At 34.1% G+C, this 19924-nt stretch overlaps 1 protein-coding gene across 1 annotated transcript in view; it reads right to left on the bottom strand.

Annotated features, from left to right (window-relative positions):
- Positions 1–19924, bottom strand: part of MYO1D (myosin ID) — a 372129-nt gene that overhangs the window by 145679 nt on the left and 206526 nt on the right. Inside the window, exon 17 of the mRNA XM_074263605.1 lies at positions 153–376. Coding sequence (XP_074119706.1) covers positions 153–376 — 224 coding nt within the window. The remainder of the gene's footprint in view (positions 1–152; positions 377–19924) is intronic.

Below are 19924 nucleotides of genomic sequence, written 5' to 3'. Positions count from 1 at the left end.
TCAGACCCACACCAATTTTATCATTTATCTTTTGTGAAATATACTCTGGGTTATCACCACTTTGGCTTGCTATAAGACACAAAGTAGAGATTTTTTTGCTTTACAAAATAAGAACTGGGCTGACGTAATAAACTGTATCAGTATGTTCCTACCTGTGATAAATGGCCTTGAGGGCCTCTTCAAAGCGATGAAGAACTTTAGGAGGAGTTGGCCACTTCACATGCTTCCCATAGTCCTTCATGTTCTTGACCCCTTGCAAGCGTTTGTGGACCTCCTGGATGTATGCCTTGACTTTGTAGCGCCGGTGGTACCTGATGATGGTCAGAGCAGCCTTTGTCCTCTTGTATTTCATTCGGGCTATGGTGCCCCTCCACACCTTTATAAGTAATACAAAGAAAAGTGAAAAAGAGGAAAATTGTCCATTAGCTGTGGCTTGCTTTGAAGTTAAACATATCATAATAGAATATCACATAACTGTTATTTGACACGGGACTTTTGTGGGGGAGTAAAAGGAAGAGATTAGCTTTGAGAAATAGAAATTTAAGAAGTTCAATCAACTCTCAATCAGTCATATAAATCATGGTGGAGGGAGAAGGGGAAGACTCGTACCAAAATAAATTTATATTTTTGTTTGGAATATCTTCTAACATTTGAACGATTGCATCTGATTTCCTAAGATTTTGTAATACATATTTCAAACACAATAATGAGTTAATGCTGTGGACTAAGGAAGCTTTTCCAATATACTCCCTATTTGATTCAGCTAATCAATCAACCAGCAAACATTAAATGCCACTGTGTGCCAGACATTTTGCTAGTTAATGGATATACAAAGATGAAAATGCAATAGTCCCTGCTTCAAGAAGCCGATGAAGATAATATGAACATATACAAGTAAGGACATATTAAAAAAAAAAAAAAAAACAAATAATTTTTTCCCCTTTTTTGCAGAAGACGAGGCAATAGTTTCTGGGGTTAAAGGCTTCATGTAGGAGGTGACATTTCCATATTTCTCATTTCATTGTGAGGACTGATGACATCAAACCTCAAATTATTTATCATTTATCTTTTCCTTTTGGGAAGTTTGCTTCCCAGTTTATAGCTCTGGGTAGAATAGAAAAGTTAGACAGGAAAAGTTTAAAGGAAAGAATTTTGAGCCTTCAAAAGAGAGATGCTAATAATAACCACCAAACAGAGATATAATTTTTGTACTTTTGATAATCTTTAAAAATGTTTTTCTTCTTGATTATTAGCCTGATAATACCAACAAATGGGATTTTTCCTTATGTAAGTGACAGAAAAAGATATGACACTGCATTAACTTTGTACATCTATATATAAAAGCATAAAATTTTAAAAAGGATGATTCATCTAGTCAGTTCATTCAATGTTGATTCATAAAAATCTGCCAAGGTTCTCTGAGTCCATCTTTTGTAATTTCTTAGTAAAAAATATTTTATTTTGATCAAAAATTGACCCTGTTTCCCTTGCTATTTAGCAATTCTCCAGTTAAAAGGCACTTCCTTAGTTTCTAGTTCTTAGCTACAAAAAAGTACTGCTATAAATATATTTTTGTCCATCTATATCCCTTCCTTCTTTCTCTGATATCTCTCTCTCTGTGTGAAAGGCTAAAGGCACCCTGATCTTAATAGAAAGTGGGAATCATTTATAAAAATTTATCCAGACTACTGATATGGTTCAAAAGAAAATAAAAGGGGATGCTGTTGGATATGATCCCATTTATTTCTTGTTACTTTTCCTGTTTCTCAGTAGTCGATATAGTAATAATATCATCAAACCAAAGTAAATTCACAGCTTAATGACTTTTCAGTAAAATTTCAAACTGCTTTCAAGAATGAAGGGACCACTACATAAGTGTTTCTATAGTCCCATCCTTTCTCCAACAAATAACTTTCCTTCTCTGTAATTTTTGCCAGTCTGATGTGTGTGAAGCAGAACTTTAAGAATTTTTAAAATTTGGATTTCTATTATTAATGATTTGCATCATTTTCTCATGTAATTGCTCATAATTTGAAATTTTTTCCTTGAAAATTGCCTGCTCATATTCTTTGATCATTTATTTGATGGGGAATGAATGATCTTGTTTATGTATACATTCATTATATGTTTTGGGCATCAGAAACTTATCAGAAAAAGTTGCTGCAAATTTTTTTTTTTCCAGTTTTAACTGTTTACCTTTCAAATCTGTGTTAGTTATGCAAAACCTTTTCAATTTTACATAATCAAAACCATCAATTTTATCTCCTCAGATTCTTATGTTAATCAAGAATATTCCTCCTATTGATAATTGTGAAAAGATTACCTTTCTTTTCCCTAACTTGTTTATACTGTGACTTTTTAGATTAGGTCACATATCCATTTGGAATTTATTGTATCGTAAAACATGGTATCATCTATTGGTCTAAAACCAATTTCTGCTAGACTGTTCACTAATATCCCCAACAATTTTTGTTGAAGAGTACATTCTCAGTAGTTAGGTCATTGGCTTTATCAAGTAATATATGAATATGTCATATTGCTTCTGGAGTTTATATGTTAAGCAGTTTCACCGATCAAGTTTTCTATATTTTATCTAGTATCAACTAGTTTTGATGCTTATTCCTTTGTAGTCCAGTTTGAGATCATTTACCATCAGGTCCCCTTACTTCCCATTTTTTCACCATTTTCTTTGAGATTTTTAATCTTTTTTCCTTCAAATGAATTTTTAAACTAATTTTTTCTAGTTCTATAACCAATTTGTAGTTTGTTATGTTACTAAATCTGTAAATTAAATATTTTCTTTTTTTTCTTTTGGTATAGTGCAACTAAGCAATTGCTCAGTTTTACAGTAAATTGCAAAGTGTTTTATAGTTGTATTCCTATAATTCCTGCATGTATCTTGGTAAACAGACTCTCAGATATTTTAAGTTTTCAGTTGAAATTCTGAATTAAATTTCCTTTTTTTTCTCTCTTCTTATTGGGTTTGTTGGTAATGTAGAGATTTGTGTAAATTTATTTTATGTCCTGCTACTTTATTAAATTATTGTTTCAATTGAGTTTTGGTTGAATTTAGAGATCTATTGTCTGCCAAAAGTGATCACATGCTTGCTTTTTATTCTTTCAATTTCCTTTTCTTGTCTTATTTCCATAGCTTGGATTTCTAGTACTATGTTAAACCATATTTATATTTATTTAACTCTATGACTAGGTTACATTTATTTAGGAAATTCAGAGTAGCTTCAATAGTAGGAAATCTATCAAAATAATGTGACATATTAATAATAAAAGCAATAAAACTAGGTGACACCAAAAAAGTTTTTGACAAAACAATACTTCATTACATCAAAAAAGGTAACTGAGGAAAATGAAAATATTAAAACATTTAAAAAATTTTAATGACATTTTAATCTATACCATTTCTTAACATAATAAATATCTATCTATAACCAAGAGCTAGCATTTATTTAAAGGGAAAACACTAGAAGTCTTCTAATATCTTAAATAAATCAAAGATGTCCAATGTGAGTAGAATCAAGGGTACACTGTACACAGCAACAAGATTGTATGATGATCAATTATGATACACTTGGCTCTTTTCTACAATATGGTGATTCAAAGCAGTCCCAATAGACTTGTGTTAGAAAGAACCATATGCATCCAGAGAGAGAAATATGGAGACTGAATGTGAATAAAAGCATAGTATTTTCATTTTTTTTGGTGGTGGTGTTTGTTTGCTTGTTTTTCTTTCTCATAGTTTTTTTCCCCCTTTTGATCTAATTTTTCTTGTGCAGTATAATATGGAAATATGTTTAGACTAATTACACATGTTTAACCTATAGTGGATTGTTTGCTGTCTGGAGGAGGGGAAGGGAGAAGAAAAAATTGGGAACACAAGACTTTGCAAAGGTAAATGATGAAAACTATTTTGCATGTATTTGGAAAATTAATAAGCTATTATAAAACATATACAATTGTCTTCTGTTGGAAAAAATATTAGCTATCAGTATTCATTAGTTTTAATATACTATCATTCTCTTCCTCTGTTTAATCTCTCCCTAGTTTTGTTAATAGGAACATATGTCACATAGAAAAAGTTTATTTTTGCATACAATCTGTATGATGTTAGAATTGTTTTTGTATAAGAGAATTAATTTGAAATCCACATGACTTTAAGATTTCTCTTTTAGGAATTTCTTTATGTTATCTTCAAATTATTTTCCTGTATTGACCTATTTAAAGTCTCTATTTCTTGTTTAGTTAACCTGAGTATTTCATATGTAAACATTTATTCATTTTAAAAAATTTGTTGGGAGATATGTGAGCAAAATAGTTTCTAACAGTTTTCCTAACTTCCCCTTCATTTGTTGTAATTCTTTTTCATTCTTATAGGCACATAGCTGGTACAATGGACTGAGCACTGGACCTGGAGTCTGGAAAATCTGACTTAAAATTTGGTCTCAGATACTTACTAGATATGACCCTGGGCAAGTTACTTAACTTCTGTCTAAATTTTCTAATCTAGAAAATAGGGATAATAGTACCATCTAACTTCCAGAATGATTGTTAGAATAAAACGAGATATTTATAAAGCACTTCGCACTAAAAGTACCATAAAAATGCTAATGATGCTGTTCAATGATACTGGCACTTTAAAATAACAAATTAGCTACAGCTTTATATATTTTATTTTTTAAACAGGTCCTATACTTTATTAGTTCAATGGCTTTTTTGTTTCCAATTTTGTCTATCTCTACAGGGTTTTAAAATTGTTGATTTCCTAGTTATTCTTTTTAGTTGCAGGCCCAGTTAATCAACATGTTCTTTCTTTCATGGATGAAATTAAGAGCAATAAATTTCCCTCTAAGAATTGCTTTGGCTGAATCTTAAGTTTCATTTTTTGGAGGTTCCTTTTTTTGGATGAAAATATTTAGGTAATTTATTTTTTGACCTACATATTCTTTAGGATTAAATTATTTAATATCTTTTCAAATTTGAATCCATTCTTCAAATGCCCGTCATTGATAATAGTCTTTATCATGTTCTGGTTTCTAAAGAATGTGTTTAATATGTCCTTTTCCTCCCCCCTATTTGATTATGAGATTTTTATACCACCGCAAGTAGTCATTTTTGGGTAAAGGTCACATGCTCTTTTGAATAATGTGCACATTTCCTTTCTGTTCCCATTGACTAATTACTAGAGAAGTATCTTATTTAGCTTTTTGAAAATCCTCCTGAGGCATACAGATTTCTTTTTTGCCTATTTTTGTTACATTTATTTGGGTCTGAAAGGGGTCCATAGAAGTTGTTTTTCTGTTTCTATATTTAATTTTACCAACTTTTCCTTTTTGTTATTTAGATTCTATGAATTTGAGATATATGCATATGTGTATTAAATACTGATACTTCATTACCTATAGTACACTTAAACAAAATGTGGTCTCACCTTTTATCTCTTTTAATCATGTCTTTTTATTTCTATCTTATCTAGAACTTGCAACTCTAAAATGATGGAAATCATTTTACTTTTGTTACCTTTAGATAACTGAGCATTGACTGGACTCTACTGTTTTTGTTCTATTTGTAATAGCTTTCTTGATAAATCCACTTCTCCAGTTTCCTTTTTTCATTATAGGAATAAATTCCAAGTCACAATAACCCTTGAGAAAGCAATATTAGCCTCATCACCACTCTCCAACTGCTACTCTTCTCTTGGGTCTTTCATCTTCAAGTTCTTATAACAGGTTATCTATAGCTATTTATTTGTGAAGGTTCTCTCCGTTGATTTGTTTCTGAATCATCAACAATTTATTTCTTAAGCTCGTCATTCTGCAGAGCACGCTACTAATCTTGGTTCCATATTCAATGAGTTCTTTATCATCTTAATTCTCCTTTTTTGACAACTATTAACATCATAAACCATTATTCATCAGTAGTCTCTGTAACCTCAATATCTAAGAGACGGTCTCCATTTGCTTTGCCTTTTATACATGTGGTCACTTCTACTGTGTTGTAGTTAGAGGTCATTCATCAAAATCACCCATTGGCTATATGGTTCACTCCGGACTTGGCCCCTTATTCTAAACATCAGGACCTTAAACAATATTATCTGTTAGAAATTCAGTTACAATCTAAATGCTGGTGTCGCATGAAACTATTTATGGATGACTAAATTTTCCCTTTCAAATTTTTTGGGAGATATAAGACATTTCTACTTAGATATCACATTACGAATGTCAACTTAACTTAATTAAAGCCGGAATTATTTATCATATATTGTCAAATCGTTTCTTGGGCCAGCACTTCTATTTTTTCCAAACCCTCAAGAAAATAATGTTGGGATTACCTTTGTAACTTTTTGAAAAAGAATTTATCTTGAATCAAGTCATTTGGACTCATTTCTCACTTTCTGTCTCTTAGATTTCTGACTTCCTTCAGAGCTCATCTCTAGTTCTACAGCTCTACTCTCAGCTAGGGCCAGCACCCCAAATTACCTTGGATATACTTTCTATGTGTACTTTGTACATAATTAGCTCAATCTGTCAGTCAATAAGCATTTATTAAGCACCTACCAGGTGCTAAGCACTGTGCTAAATTCTAGGATTACAAAGAAAGGGGAAAAAAAGTCCCCAATCTTAGATAGTTTTATTGATTGTTTTGCTTGATAAAATGTTTTTTGAGGACAGATGCTTCTTCATTTTTTGTCTTCATATGTTCAGCATATAGTATAAGCATTTAATTTAAAAAACCCATCTGGCAGCTAGATGGATTAGCAGATAGAGTATTGATTCTGGAGTCAGGAGAACTTGAATTCAAATCCAGTTCCAGACATTTATTATCTTTGTGACTCTGAGAAAGTCATGTAATCTTTCTTGCCTCAGTTTCCTTATCTGTAAAGTAGCATCTATCTCAAGGGGTTGTTGAGGATAAAATGAGATAATAGTTGAAAACACAATAGTGGCTGGTACATATTAGATACTATATAAATTCTTACTCCTTTTCCTTTTCCTTCCCTTCTCCACTTTTGTACTTTACTCCTTTTATATAAACTTGTTCAATTTCTTCTTCATATTACCCTTCAAACTTTCTTTCAAATGCGTGCCACCATATGTCTTTATTACGTCTTTCCTATGTCTTCAGAATACTTCACTGCAAAGCTAAGGCGGTTTTTGTTTTTTATTTTGTCATGCTAATTTCCAGAGAGTCATCATACAAACTGATTAAGAGAGGGAAGGACCAAAGAGTCCAGGGAAAACAGAATACACACACACACACACACACACACACACACACACACATATTAAGCATACCATTTTTAGTTATTTTATGAAGAATTGCCACTAAAGAAGCAATGCACATCAGAATAATAGTATTTCATGTGACTTGAGCAAGCCAACTAGCCATTTCTTTCTTTTTTTTTTTTTAATAGCTTTTTATTTTCAAAATACATGCAAAGATAGTTTTCAATATTCACCCCCACAAAACCTTGCGTTCCAAATCTTTCTCTCTCTTCCCCTAATTTCTCTCCTAGATAGCAGGCAATTCAACATATGTTAAACATGTATAATTTTTCCATAGACATTTCCATGTTTATCATACTGCACAAGAAAAATCAGATCAAGAAGGAAAAAAAAGCAAGAAAAAAAACAAAAAGCAAGTAAACAACAATAAAAAAGGTGAAAAAAAAACTATGTTGTGATCCACATTCAGTCCCAAAAGCCCTTTTTCTGGATACAGATGGCTCTTTCTATCATAAGCCTATTGGAATTGCCTTAAATCACTTCACTGCAGAAAATAGCCACATTCGTCAGAATTAATCATCATATAATCTTGTTGTTTCCGTGTACAATGTTCTCTTGGTTTTATTCACTTCACTCAGCATTAGTTCATGTAAATCTCTCCAGGCTTTTCTGAAATCATTCTGCTGATGATTTCTTATAGGAAAGTAATATTCATAACATTCATATACCATAACTTATTCAGCCATTCTCCAATTGATGGGCATCCACTCAGTTTCCAGTTCCTTACTACTACAAAAAGAGCTGCTACAAACATTTTTACACAGGTGGGTTCTTTCTCCTTTTTTATGGATTCTTTGGGATATAGGTCTAATAGAGACACTACTGGATCAAAGCGTATTCACAGTTTGATAGTCCTTTGGGCATAGTTTCAAATTGCTCTCCAGAATGGTTGGATTAATTCACAATAAACAATATATTGGTATCCCAGTTTTCCCATATCTCCCTCCAATATCTTTTCCTGTCATCCTAGCCAATCTGAGATGTGTATAGAGATACCTCAGAGTTTTCGTACTCTGCATTTCTCTGATCAATAGTGATTTAGAGCATTTTTTTATATGACTAGAAATAGTTTTAATTTCTTCATCTGAAAATTGTTCATATCCTTTGACCGTTTATTAATTGGAGAATGGATTTTATTCTTATAAATTTGAGTCAATTTTCTATATATTTTAGAAATGAGACCTTTATCAGAATCCTTGGATATGAAGACTTTCCCCCAGTTTTCTGATTCCTTTCTAATCTTGTCTGCATTTGTTTTGTTTGTGCAAAACCTTTTTAATTTAATATAATCAAATTATCCATTTTTCATTTCATATTGTACTATAGTTCTTCTTTGGCCATAAATTCCTTCCTTCTCCACAGATTTGAGAGCCAACCAGTCATTTCTAGGCAACAGTTATTTTCATTTCCCATCTAGCCCAATATGCTGTGCAGATGGCTTGTCACGCCTCCACCCAAGTGCCAGCATGAAGGTCTTTCTTTCATTGTTCTTTGAAAACCAAAGGGATGAAATTATAGGGTGGAAGTTCACAGTGATTCAGTTACCTAACCAAAATGCAAATGCATTTTAAGTTCCAAGGTTATTTTTTATTGTTGTTGTTTGTTTATTTCAAGGAGAGTGGAAAGATAGGAAGAAAGGGAAAAAATTAAGTTCTACAGAATAAAAAATTACATAGGGAAACATTTTAATGGAAACAATTTGTTATTCCTTTAGAATGTTTTTTAATTTAACTAAAAGTTTTACTTAGTATCAGTTATTAAACTTACCAATTTTGGGGAAAAATCAGCTTCCTGAAAAATACTATTTTCTTTCATTTAGTGTATGTCACTAATATTATTCAAGGGGGTACTCTCTTGATTATTCATCACATTTCAGTTTCTTTAGATTGTAACCACATATATGAAAAATGAATAGAAACCCCCAAAACAGCTCCCTGGTGCTAGAAAGAACACATTACATGTAAAAACTAAAGTTTAGTGAATAGCAACTGAAAAAACATGCAGATATCAGAAACTAGTCAGAATTATATGATCAGCTTATCAAAGTGTCCTACTATATCTAAAGGCTGATGGAGATTTTGCATATCATATGTCAGATCAGACAGGCAATGAGCAAAGGGGAAAACCTGTAGAAACACATGAGGAATGATATGTGGAAGAGAACCTCATTTTCTACGATCCAAGTAGACTGCTTGATTTTTCTCAAGTGGGTTGATTAGTCAGACACGTGATATGTTCATGTAATCTCTGCCACCAGGAGAGATTTAGATTGATGGAACACTTGAACTCAGGAGTCTGAGCTGCACTAGGGTTAAAGCCAATTTGGGGTCTACACAAGATCCAGTACTAATATGATCATCCTGTTGGAAAGGGGAACATCACCAGGCTGGAAACAAAGCAGGTAAAAGCTCCTATGTTGAGTGGTGATGGGGACGTGCAACGGATACCCTTGTATTTCCAGTAAGGGAGAGATAGGCAATTGTTGACTTGTTTCTGTGATGTCCTGCTCTTCTTGGAGCCACGTGGGGCTTTCTTGGCAAAGATATTGCAGTGGATTGCATTTCCTTCTCCAGCTCATTTTGCAGATGAGGGCACCAAGGCACAGCTAGAAAATGTCTGGGGCTGGAAAAAGAGACTTCCTGACTTTGGGCTCTGTGCTCTACCCATTGTACCATGTAGCTGCTGGAGTGCCCTCATTGCTGCCAGATGGGAGAGACCCACCAGAGCAGTTCTGGTGGATTTTCACACGCCTATAACCACCCATTTTAATCTAACACTCTCATTTTACAAATGAGGAAACTGAGCAAGAGCCCAAGCATCTCACCGAGGTGGTTAAATGTCAGAGGCAGGATTTGGAGGCAAGTCTACAGACTCCAGAACCACTTTCCAGTTTGCTGGATTTAACTCCACAGCTGAGAGAGAACAGCTTTGCATTTTAGCCGCAAACCTTCCAACCCTGTAGCCTTTTTTGGATACTTAACCTTAATAATCCTCACCTTCTTAAAAAAAGAAAGTGGTTTGTATGGCAACCTCCAGGATGGTAACAGAATAGCTGAGCTTGCTGTTGGACTTGGGGACACGGAGCACTTGACATACTTGGCACATTGGAGCTTCCCAACAATCCCCTGGTGGGGACTGTCAGGACTATTGTTCTTCCTAGCTTAATGTATGAAAGAACTGGGGGTCGGAAAGACCCAGAGTCCTGCCCTTGGGTCTTCTGACACTAAGCCCAGCACAGCTGTCTCCCTATATCAGCGAGTCACATTGAGCAAAATGACCCCAAGTAGCCTCTCGGGAAGTGCATGAACATTCTCCCAGGATCTGTCCAGATTGCAGCAAGTACATTTTACTGGCCTTCGAAACAATAGTTTAAATGTTTCTTTAGAAATACTAAATTATACACTAGGATCTAGTACGTACGTGTTCATATGTATATAATCATGTAAGTTTATATAAAACACACTTCACAGCTCCAAGGAAGTAACAAGATTAATGGTAGAAACTTGAAATAAAGTGGGAACAAAGGCAAATAAACCCCCATGATTTGGTTTAAGAAAAAAATATATTTTTTTCTAACAAAAATATACTGGGTTTTGCTCATTTATTTTTCATTTTGTAGTCCTAGATAATAGGCATGTGAGAAAGTCAATGGATAACAGGTTAAGAACTCTTCATCTCAAGGGAATAGTTTCCTTTACTGAATGTATATTATAAAATGAAATTTTAAAATAAATTATAAAATGAAAATTTCAAATAAATTATAAGAAAATTTACAATTATACAATATGCATTTTATTTATTTATTATAAATTATAAAATGAAATCATTTAGTATGCATATAATTAACACCCAGGCCTCAGCAAAATCCTAAAACCCTGGAGTAAGAAAGGGAAGTGACCATAATCAAAGCAGATTTGCTTTAGGATAATGGCTTGTTAACTACACATGACTAAAATAATTTCACTCATTACATTACAGTTTAGCTGAATGGCACTTTTTTGTGGTTCTCATAGATATAAAATGAATATATGTCATACTTTCTTACATATATAATCAAAGTAATAAAAGAAAACTTATAGGTTCTCCTAAGGCAAATCTGCTTTGATTATAGAAGGTTGTTTTTTTTTGCCTCATTATTTTAAATATTTATAACATTATACATTTAGAAATTGTAGTAACCTTAAAAGTCATTTAGTCCATCCTCTCATCTCATAGATGAGGAAACTATGGCTCAGAGGCTTGTCCCAAGTCATACAAGTTTTATGTGGCAGAAGCAGGATGGAAGCTCAGGTTCTTGTTCATCAACTCTAGAGTCTTTTCTACATATATGAGCTCAACTACCTTCCATGTCACCAGCAAGGTACAAACAAACATCTGATGGCATGAAGGAGTTTCTGACGGGGCTGTGGAGTTCAGGTAAATTAAAAAACCACGGCTACTTTTAATGCACTATTCCTCAACACTTTGTTCTGCCATTTTGGAGTATGAATTTGGGTTTACCATCCCATTAGGAAGCTTGATTAATCTCATGTGTGTTATCTAGACAAGATAATACACAAAAATATAATGGCTAAAAATAGGCCGGTATTCTAGAAATGTAACATATTGTTTATCATATTGATAAGGATAAGTATGTTCGATTGGCCATTTTTCATGAAAGGAAGGGGATGGAATTCCACAGAGAATTTTCTATTCCCAGGTGGATGATGAGAATATTTTGGGAAGTCACATTAAAAAAAAGTAAAATGCCACTCAGGGAAAATTTGAGGATATAGGAATTAGCATGAAAAATCACAGCTGACCCTGTGATTCAATCCAATTTTGTGAGGAACATCACATGGAGGTTAAAAAAAAAGGCTCAAGCAGGGGAAAATCCTGGCACAAAGCTTAGACAACATCAGTAGCACAGCTGCAGCAGGACACCTGAGATTGGCTCAAAGGCCCTATTTTTAGACTGCTCTAAATATCCACCCAGCTGATAGTTCAGGAGTCTATCCACATGTAGGCAAACTCTGTTAGCCTCAGAGAAAAGGCAATATTTTTGTCTTTTCTCTTTCTTGGGTGGAACCACCGCATCACTGTTTGCCTCTCTGAAATTTTAGGTGATAAGAACTTTCACAGTATGATTTAATCTTTTATTATTATTATTTTTATTTTTGGTGTAACTTTTAAACAAGCAATTCCCAATATTTATTGAACACTAAAAATACTGTATTCAGGGCTACAAAAATATAAGTTATCATACCTGGGCTCAAACATGTTTATAATCTACATGAAGAGTCATATATATGAAAAATAAAAAGTACAATTATATATATATATATATATGTGTGTGTGTGTTGAAGGAGTTAAGAGAAGAGAAGAATCCTTTGACTTTATGGTAGCCCAGAAAGTCTTAATGAAGAAGCAACTTGAGCAAGGTATTAAAGGATTGATATGACTATATATATATAGAAAAGGAGTAAGGTGTCAGAACAATAATATAAAGCAAAATATAGACAAGAATACAAATTTAGGGCCAATAAACTATCTAACTTAGAATAAAGTAAAGAGTTCATATTAGCAAGCCCTAAGAGACTACTGGTGGGAAAGTACTAGTGTCAGAGTGAGTTGAGTCTCAAATGCGAGGCTAAATGAATATGGATTAGAAAGTTCAGGTGAAGAAATCCAAGTTTTAATAGCCACGTGAAAATATTCTCCAGATCATTAATAGAGAATGTCATTCTAAGATTCTTATCTCACACCCATTACACTGACAAAGTTGAAAAAAGGCAGACGAATGTCAGAGGTTCTATGCTCTCATAGCGACTTTGTGATGTTATGATTTGGGACTGCTATTTTGCAAACTGTGTCAAATTTTGCATATGCAATTTTGCATCTCCTTTGACCCAGAAATCTACTATTTAGTCTATACTTGAAGAGGAAAAGGACCAATATGTTCAAAAATATTTAGCAGCAGTTTTTTTGTTTTGGTTTTTTGGTGGTCACTAAAAACTAGTAATTGAGGAAGTACCTATCAATTGGGGAATGGCTGAACAAAGTAAAGTGCATATGGGTGATGGAATACTACTGTCACAAGAAATAATAAAAATGATGTTTTCAGAGAAACCTGGGAGATCTACAAAGTGATGTTGGGGAGGGGAGCACAACTAGGAGAACCATTTTTGCATTGAATACAACATGCAGAGATAAACACCTTTGAAAGATTTAATAACTGATCAAATGACCCACAGTGCTTAGCACTGTGTTCGGAACATAAGAGGCACTTAACAAAAGTTGATTGATTGAGTATGCAGACCAGGTGATGGGATTAGCCTTTTAACATCCTAATTATTTGAAGGTCAAAGACAAGACTAGCTAAAAGAGACAAATTGGTGATTCCTAAGCATCCAAAGGATGGATTTTAGTTGTAAAGATGGTGGTCTTAGGGTTCAAGACGCCATATGTTAGTCTTTAAAAATAAACTCTGTCTAGCTAATATACTTACATTAATTTTTGTTTTAGCTATAGGCTACCAAGAAATCTCCACCTTTAATGCCCAGAAGTTATTTAATGTTACATTCTGGTTAAAACAAAGGTAGAGACATATTTAGTTCACATGTTTTCTTCTATTGACTTTTGAAGTTATCTGGTCAGAAAGGAGGACTGTATATTTATAGTATTTATATTATACACACACACACACACACACACACAGACACACACACACACATACACATATATCAATGTTTGGGATAGTTTGAGGAAAGAAAAAAAGCCAATATCCATTTTTATACACATACACTAAAATTTGATTAACTTTTAATTTATTCCCTCCTACCCTTCTTGAGTAGGGTTGAAATTTGCCTTTGCACTATACAAAAAAGTGCTCATTGAATAAATCTGTAATTTACATAGGACTGTGGGGACACATTTAACATATATGAAAGAATAAACTTTTCAAGTACTCATTTTCTGATAAGAAAATGCCAAAGATTTTCATCTATTTATTCTAGAGTAAAATGACCTCTCCTTGGCCACCAAATGTTAATGATTAGCTTGCCTTAATGTATCTATCTGAAAGTAATGATAAATTTATTTCTTTTAAAATATTTACTATTTTGGAATAATTTTTTTCCATAATTTCCCCATGAAGGTCTTACTGTAATAATTATATTTTTATCCAGAGTTTTTTGTTAGCTGATTTATTCAGTAAAGACTTACTAAATGTTTAGTATGTATAATGTATTGTTCTAGTTTCTGTGGGGGAATTCTTTAGTTTGTTGATGTGGGTAGGTACACTCTTTCCAATAATACAGAATGGAACATCTTATACTGAGGGTACTCCCTGAAATCTTTGGAGATGGGGAGGCTATTGCATCTCAAGAATCCTGATATTGCAGTGAATACCAAGGGAGCACAAAGACTGTCTTTTAGTCATCCTCATTCTTGCTCTGTGACTAGACTATCTCCTTTCTTAGTCATCTTCCCACTTTTGATTTTATTATATTGCTATTATTATATAATAATGTCATATTATTATATATTATATAATGCATATTATATAATAATATTTTATTATATAATGTATATTACTTTTCCTTCCAATTATCTATGGTGATAGTTTTTTTAAAATAAGTTTTTAATGAAATATTTATTAATGTTCTTTTATAAAAATACCACCTACTTTTCCCAGTTCCCTTCTTCTTTCCTACTCTATTCCCCTTCCAGAGAGCCATCTCATCTAACAATTTGTTGGCAATATTTTGAAGCTTATTCATTTCCCCCATGCACTTCTTTATCATCCTGTGGGTGATTAGACACTTAAATTTTTCAGAGACTTTGGTATTCTATGACTTACAGATATTAATCAATGAATCAAAATTTATTAAGTGCTTATTATGTTCACTGCATTAAGGGCTAAAGATACAAAAAGTGGCTAAAAACAGTCTCTACTCTCAAATATATATAAAGAAAGTGTTTACAGAGGATAAATAGGAAATAATAAAAGGAAGGAAAACATTGAAATTGAGAGGTTGGGGAAGGCTTCCTATAAAAGGTGGAATTTTAGTTGGGATTTAAAGGAAGCCAGGGAAGTCAATAGGTAGAGCAATGGAGGGAGAGTATTTTAACTATGAAGGACAGCCAGAAAAAATGCCCAGAGCCTGGAGTGTCTTATTTGTGAAACAGCTGAGAAGAACCACACATCAAGTGTGGTAAGATGTAAGAATCCCGGAAAGGTAGAAGGGCGTTAAGGTTGTAAAGGGCTTTGAATACCAGAGTGTTTTTATATTTGATCCTGGAGCTGATAAGAAGTCAGTGGAGTTCATAAAGTAGGGGAAGGACATGGTTGGACCTGTGCTTTAGGAAAATCACTTTGGTGGTTGAATGGAAGATGGCCATAGAAACAGCATCATTGGAAGGCTGTTGTTAAAAAAAAACAAACAAAACCTTGGCAAGAAGGATCTTTCTTTCAGAAAGGAGTTCTGGACCATTTAAAACACAACTAAACATCTGACTATGGAGCGAACATGCATCCCAACAAAGTTAAAGGTAGAAAAGAAGGTCCTATAGTCACCAAAATTTTCACAGCAGCATTTCATACTTCTGTATATAATTGTAATAGGGATATTATTACACTCTAACAATTGGCCAAGATGAGGAATTCAGAGGAATTCGTGTAGCACTAAACAAGAACAACATCTACAATCACTGCAACAATGTAAACAAAAACAATGAAAGAAGCTAAACTCATTCATTGCAATTGCCAATCTTGGGTTCCCTGAGAACGCAAGATGAACACAATTCCTCTTGTCTACAGAGAGGTGGGAGACTGGGAGCACAGGATGCTTCATACACTGGCATTGTGGCTTTGTTGATTAGTGTTACTTAACTGTTCCTTTGTTACAAGGCAGTATTTAACAGTGCTGGGGTATATTGGGAAATGACTGGCATAAAAATAAGCATCAACCACACTTAAAATGCATAGTTAAGGAGGACATGAGGAAAATTATTAATCCACATTTACATAGTACTTTTGCAAAGTCTTTCCTCACTGAAAACCAGTTTCTGGCATTACAGGAATTGGTTATTATGCTCTCTATTTTACAGGTGAGGGAACTGGTAAAAACCTTACATGGTTTGTGCAGGTTCCATAACTAGGAAGTTTTAGAGCTGGTAACGTGAAGCCAGATCTCACCGGATTTCCAAATACAATGCTTTTTCTCATATAATACCTTTTCTCCTAGGAAATAGAGGAGATGTATTTGCTGTGAAATTCTTAATTTCACTCTTTTTAAAATGAGACTAGACTTGAGATTTCATTGGTATAAGCAGTGGTCCTCAGACTTTTTAAATAGGGGCCAGTCACTGTCCCTCAGACTGTGGGAGGCCGGACTAGAGTAAAAACAAAAGCTCACACTCTGTCTCCGCCCTCAGCTCATTTGCCATAACCCTGCGGATGCATAAACGTCCTCAGTGGGCCCCATCTGGCCTGCAGGCCTTAGTTTGAGAACCCCTAGATAGGGAAATCCTACTTTGAAAACTTTGCTAATGTATATCAGCTGTTCTGCAACTTGAGTTGCAAGTGGATACTGAGAAATAAAGAGACTTTCTCAGCATCACACAGTGGGGATGTGTCAGAGTATTGACTCTGAGGTTAGCTCTCACATATGTACAAAGAAAACATTAATACCATCATATACATATTTGTAGTTATATAGGATTTAAGGAAGACTATCTCACTTGATCCTGATTAACAGCTCTCTGAGCTAGGTAATACAGGTATTATTCCTATTTTATAAATGACGAAGATGCAGCTTGAAGAATTGTTCTCTAGTGAAGTGATGTAGTAGAAAGAATATTGGTTGGGTTTTTAGGAGACCTAGATTACAATCTTAACTCTTGACACTAAGTTATAATGGATTTTAGTTTTCTTATCTATAAAAAGTATAGTTGATATAAAATTTGTAGGTGGTTTTTAAGGGGCTTTTCCTTTTTTTTTTTTTTTTTTTTTTCCTGAGGCTGGGGTTAAGTGACTTGCCCAGGGTCACACAGCTAGGAAGGGTTAAGTGTCTGAGACCAGATTTGAACTTGGGTCCTCCTGAATTCAGGGCTGGTGCTCTATCCACTGTACCATCTCGCTGCCCTCTTTAAGGTTCTTTTCAATGCTCATATTTTATGGTTCTAAAAATTCAAATAGTTTGAATGAGTTGTTGATGCCCAAAAGAAGGAAAAGGATAAAGGAAGTGACTAATTAGAAAAATTTTATACAGAGATTAAACAATGTAAATCAACTGCTATAATGAGAACAAAACAGCAATCTGATCTAGCAAATACTTGATTTCTTTACCAAAAAAGAAAAAGGAAATCAGAAGGCAATACCAGCTTAGAAAAGAGCTTTGCAAACTTGATAATCCTACAGAAGTGTCCACTGATTTTTTTTATTATTTTGCATACTTCTGCTCTCTACTTCTACCAAGCCCTTAGATTTAATCTGCATTTTGCAAGCTATTGCAGTATGATAGTTTGCTTACTGTAAATCCATCATAACAGAAACTGTAAAGTAGGGAATAAATTAGCTATATGTTCTTGAAAATAATGGATTTATGCTGGCAGATGCAGAGCTTTGGGGATCTTTTACCCATATCATTAGTCAGTGGTCCACATCTCATCACCATGGTGATCAGCACAGAGTTTCTGCTTCCCTTTCCCTTTCCTGTAGCCTAATTCTGTTGGTCCTGGATTTCATATAAGACAAGTTTTACATAATAGCTTGCATGAATATAAAATAATGCTTTTCAATTTACAAAGCATTTTCCTCACAACAATTCTGCAAGGTGGAACGTGGGTCTATTGTTATTATTCCCATTTTATTTCCTTTTTCAAAGCAAAAGCATTTACTAAAATGGCACGGCAAGATTAGTAACTGCAAATATCCCCCCTCCACCACGCAATTTTGTGCCACACTCTCACACACACATGCATACCACCAGCAGAAAGAATGTGAATGGCCTTAGAGTATACTCCTGGTAGGAAAAAACGCCTCACTGGGTTATGGTGTCACACACACATTCAAAGCACCAGTGATTGTTCTCTTCTAGTCCTTCCTTTTTCTTTTTCCTCTCGAGTTCATTCACTTGGCTGAGTAGTCGCTCATTTGGGCCCCTGAGTCTGTTCCTCTCTACACCTTGGCTGTTGATTGCCAAGACTAGCTCTGTTTGGAGTTGCCCAGTTATCCCTCTTCTCTGTGGGCAAAATTCACACTCCTTGAAGCTCTCTGTTTAGGTAAGGTAAGGAGTTTCAACAAAAGGCACCATATCCTGCTACCAAATTTAAATGTTTCTGTGTCCTTTGGAAGATGTAGTTAAACTAGAGGATTCCATGAATTAAGAAGGGAGAGATACTTCCTTTCATGTTCTCTTACAGATAAGATTATTGAGATGTTAAGAGATTGCTTGTCAGTATTTACATAACAAGTAAAGCGCTTAGAGTTCTAGACCTCTAGAACTCCAAATTGGTCTTGTGTTTTGGACATTTAGTCCAGCATCCTTTCCACTATACTGCCTTACAGAATACAGGTTTTTGTTCAGAATAAGAATTTTTCCCATAAGGAGACCATTGGGCTTTGTGGCAAACACTGAATATTTCTACTCTTCTCTTCTGCTTGCCTTATGCAGTAAAGTCACCAGGCCATGCATATCAGAATATGGAAACACACCTCCTTAAGTGAAAATAGGATTCACTTGACAATCAACTTTTCTGGGGTGAAAGCTTACTGAGAGAAACAAACCATGTATCTCATATAAAAGGACCATGTTTTTTTTTTTTTTTTGTTTGTGTGTGTGTGTGTGTGTGTGTGTGTGTGTGTGTGTGTGTTTGTATGTTCACTTTTTATGAAAAACATAACCACAGGATTGCATCTTTCACAGTGATTTGCACACAAGAAAGAAACAGATAAATTTTTGTTGACATTCTCCAGTAAGGCAGCAAACTCCTTGGAAGATAAGCATCTGAATTTACTTGAGATGAGATGTCACACATTGGTCAGATCTTGTGGTAGCACTGAATCAAACTAGCGTAGATTGAAAAGGAGTAGGTATCTTTGCACGATGTGACAATTCGAGAGAAGCATTTCTACTCTGAACCTACCAGGGCTTCCCCTTTGGGATAGTTCAACCGATAGCTGATTATTAAGAAATACATGAATGATCCAGGTGTTGGGGATGCCAAAGGGATTTCTACTGTAGTGCATATTGGATGAAACTGTCTTTGGGGTCTCTTCCAATTTTAAGAATATATGAATAATTTTTCTATGATCAGTGTAAATTTTTTTTTAAATTTAGTTAGCTAAAAAAAAAAAAAAGAACAGTTTAAGGTCTTTGAAGACATAAAAATCTTCGAAAAGATACAGTACTATATTTAGGTTACATCCAATTTAGAAAATTATACTAGTACCAAAATCAGGAACCATTCTCTAAATAGTATAGTGATGGATATCGATAAATGTTTAACAACTGGTTCTCTAATCTGAATTACTAACATTTTATCCATCACTTGCTTAAGTCTAGACAACCAATAAAACAATAAATCAAGCACTGATTTGTGGTGTTTGCTGATGTCCAAGGTATAGATGCTCACATTGAACA

The sequence above is a fragment of the Sminthopsis crassicaudata genome, chromosome 4 (genome assembly GCF_048593235.1).
Source record: "Sminthopsis crassicaudata isolate SCR6 chromosome 4, ASM4859323v1, whole genome shotgun sequence".
Classification (NCBI taxonomy): Eukaryota; Metazoa; Chordata; class Mammalia; order Dasyuromorphia; family Dasyuridae; genus Sminthopsis; species Sminthopsis crassicaudata.
This window is presented reverse-complemented; position numbering and strand designations above follow the sequence as displayed.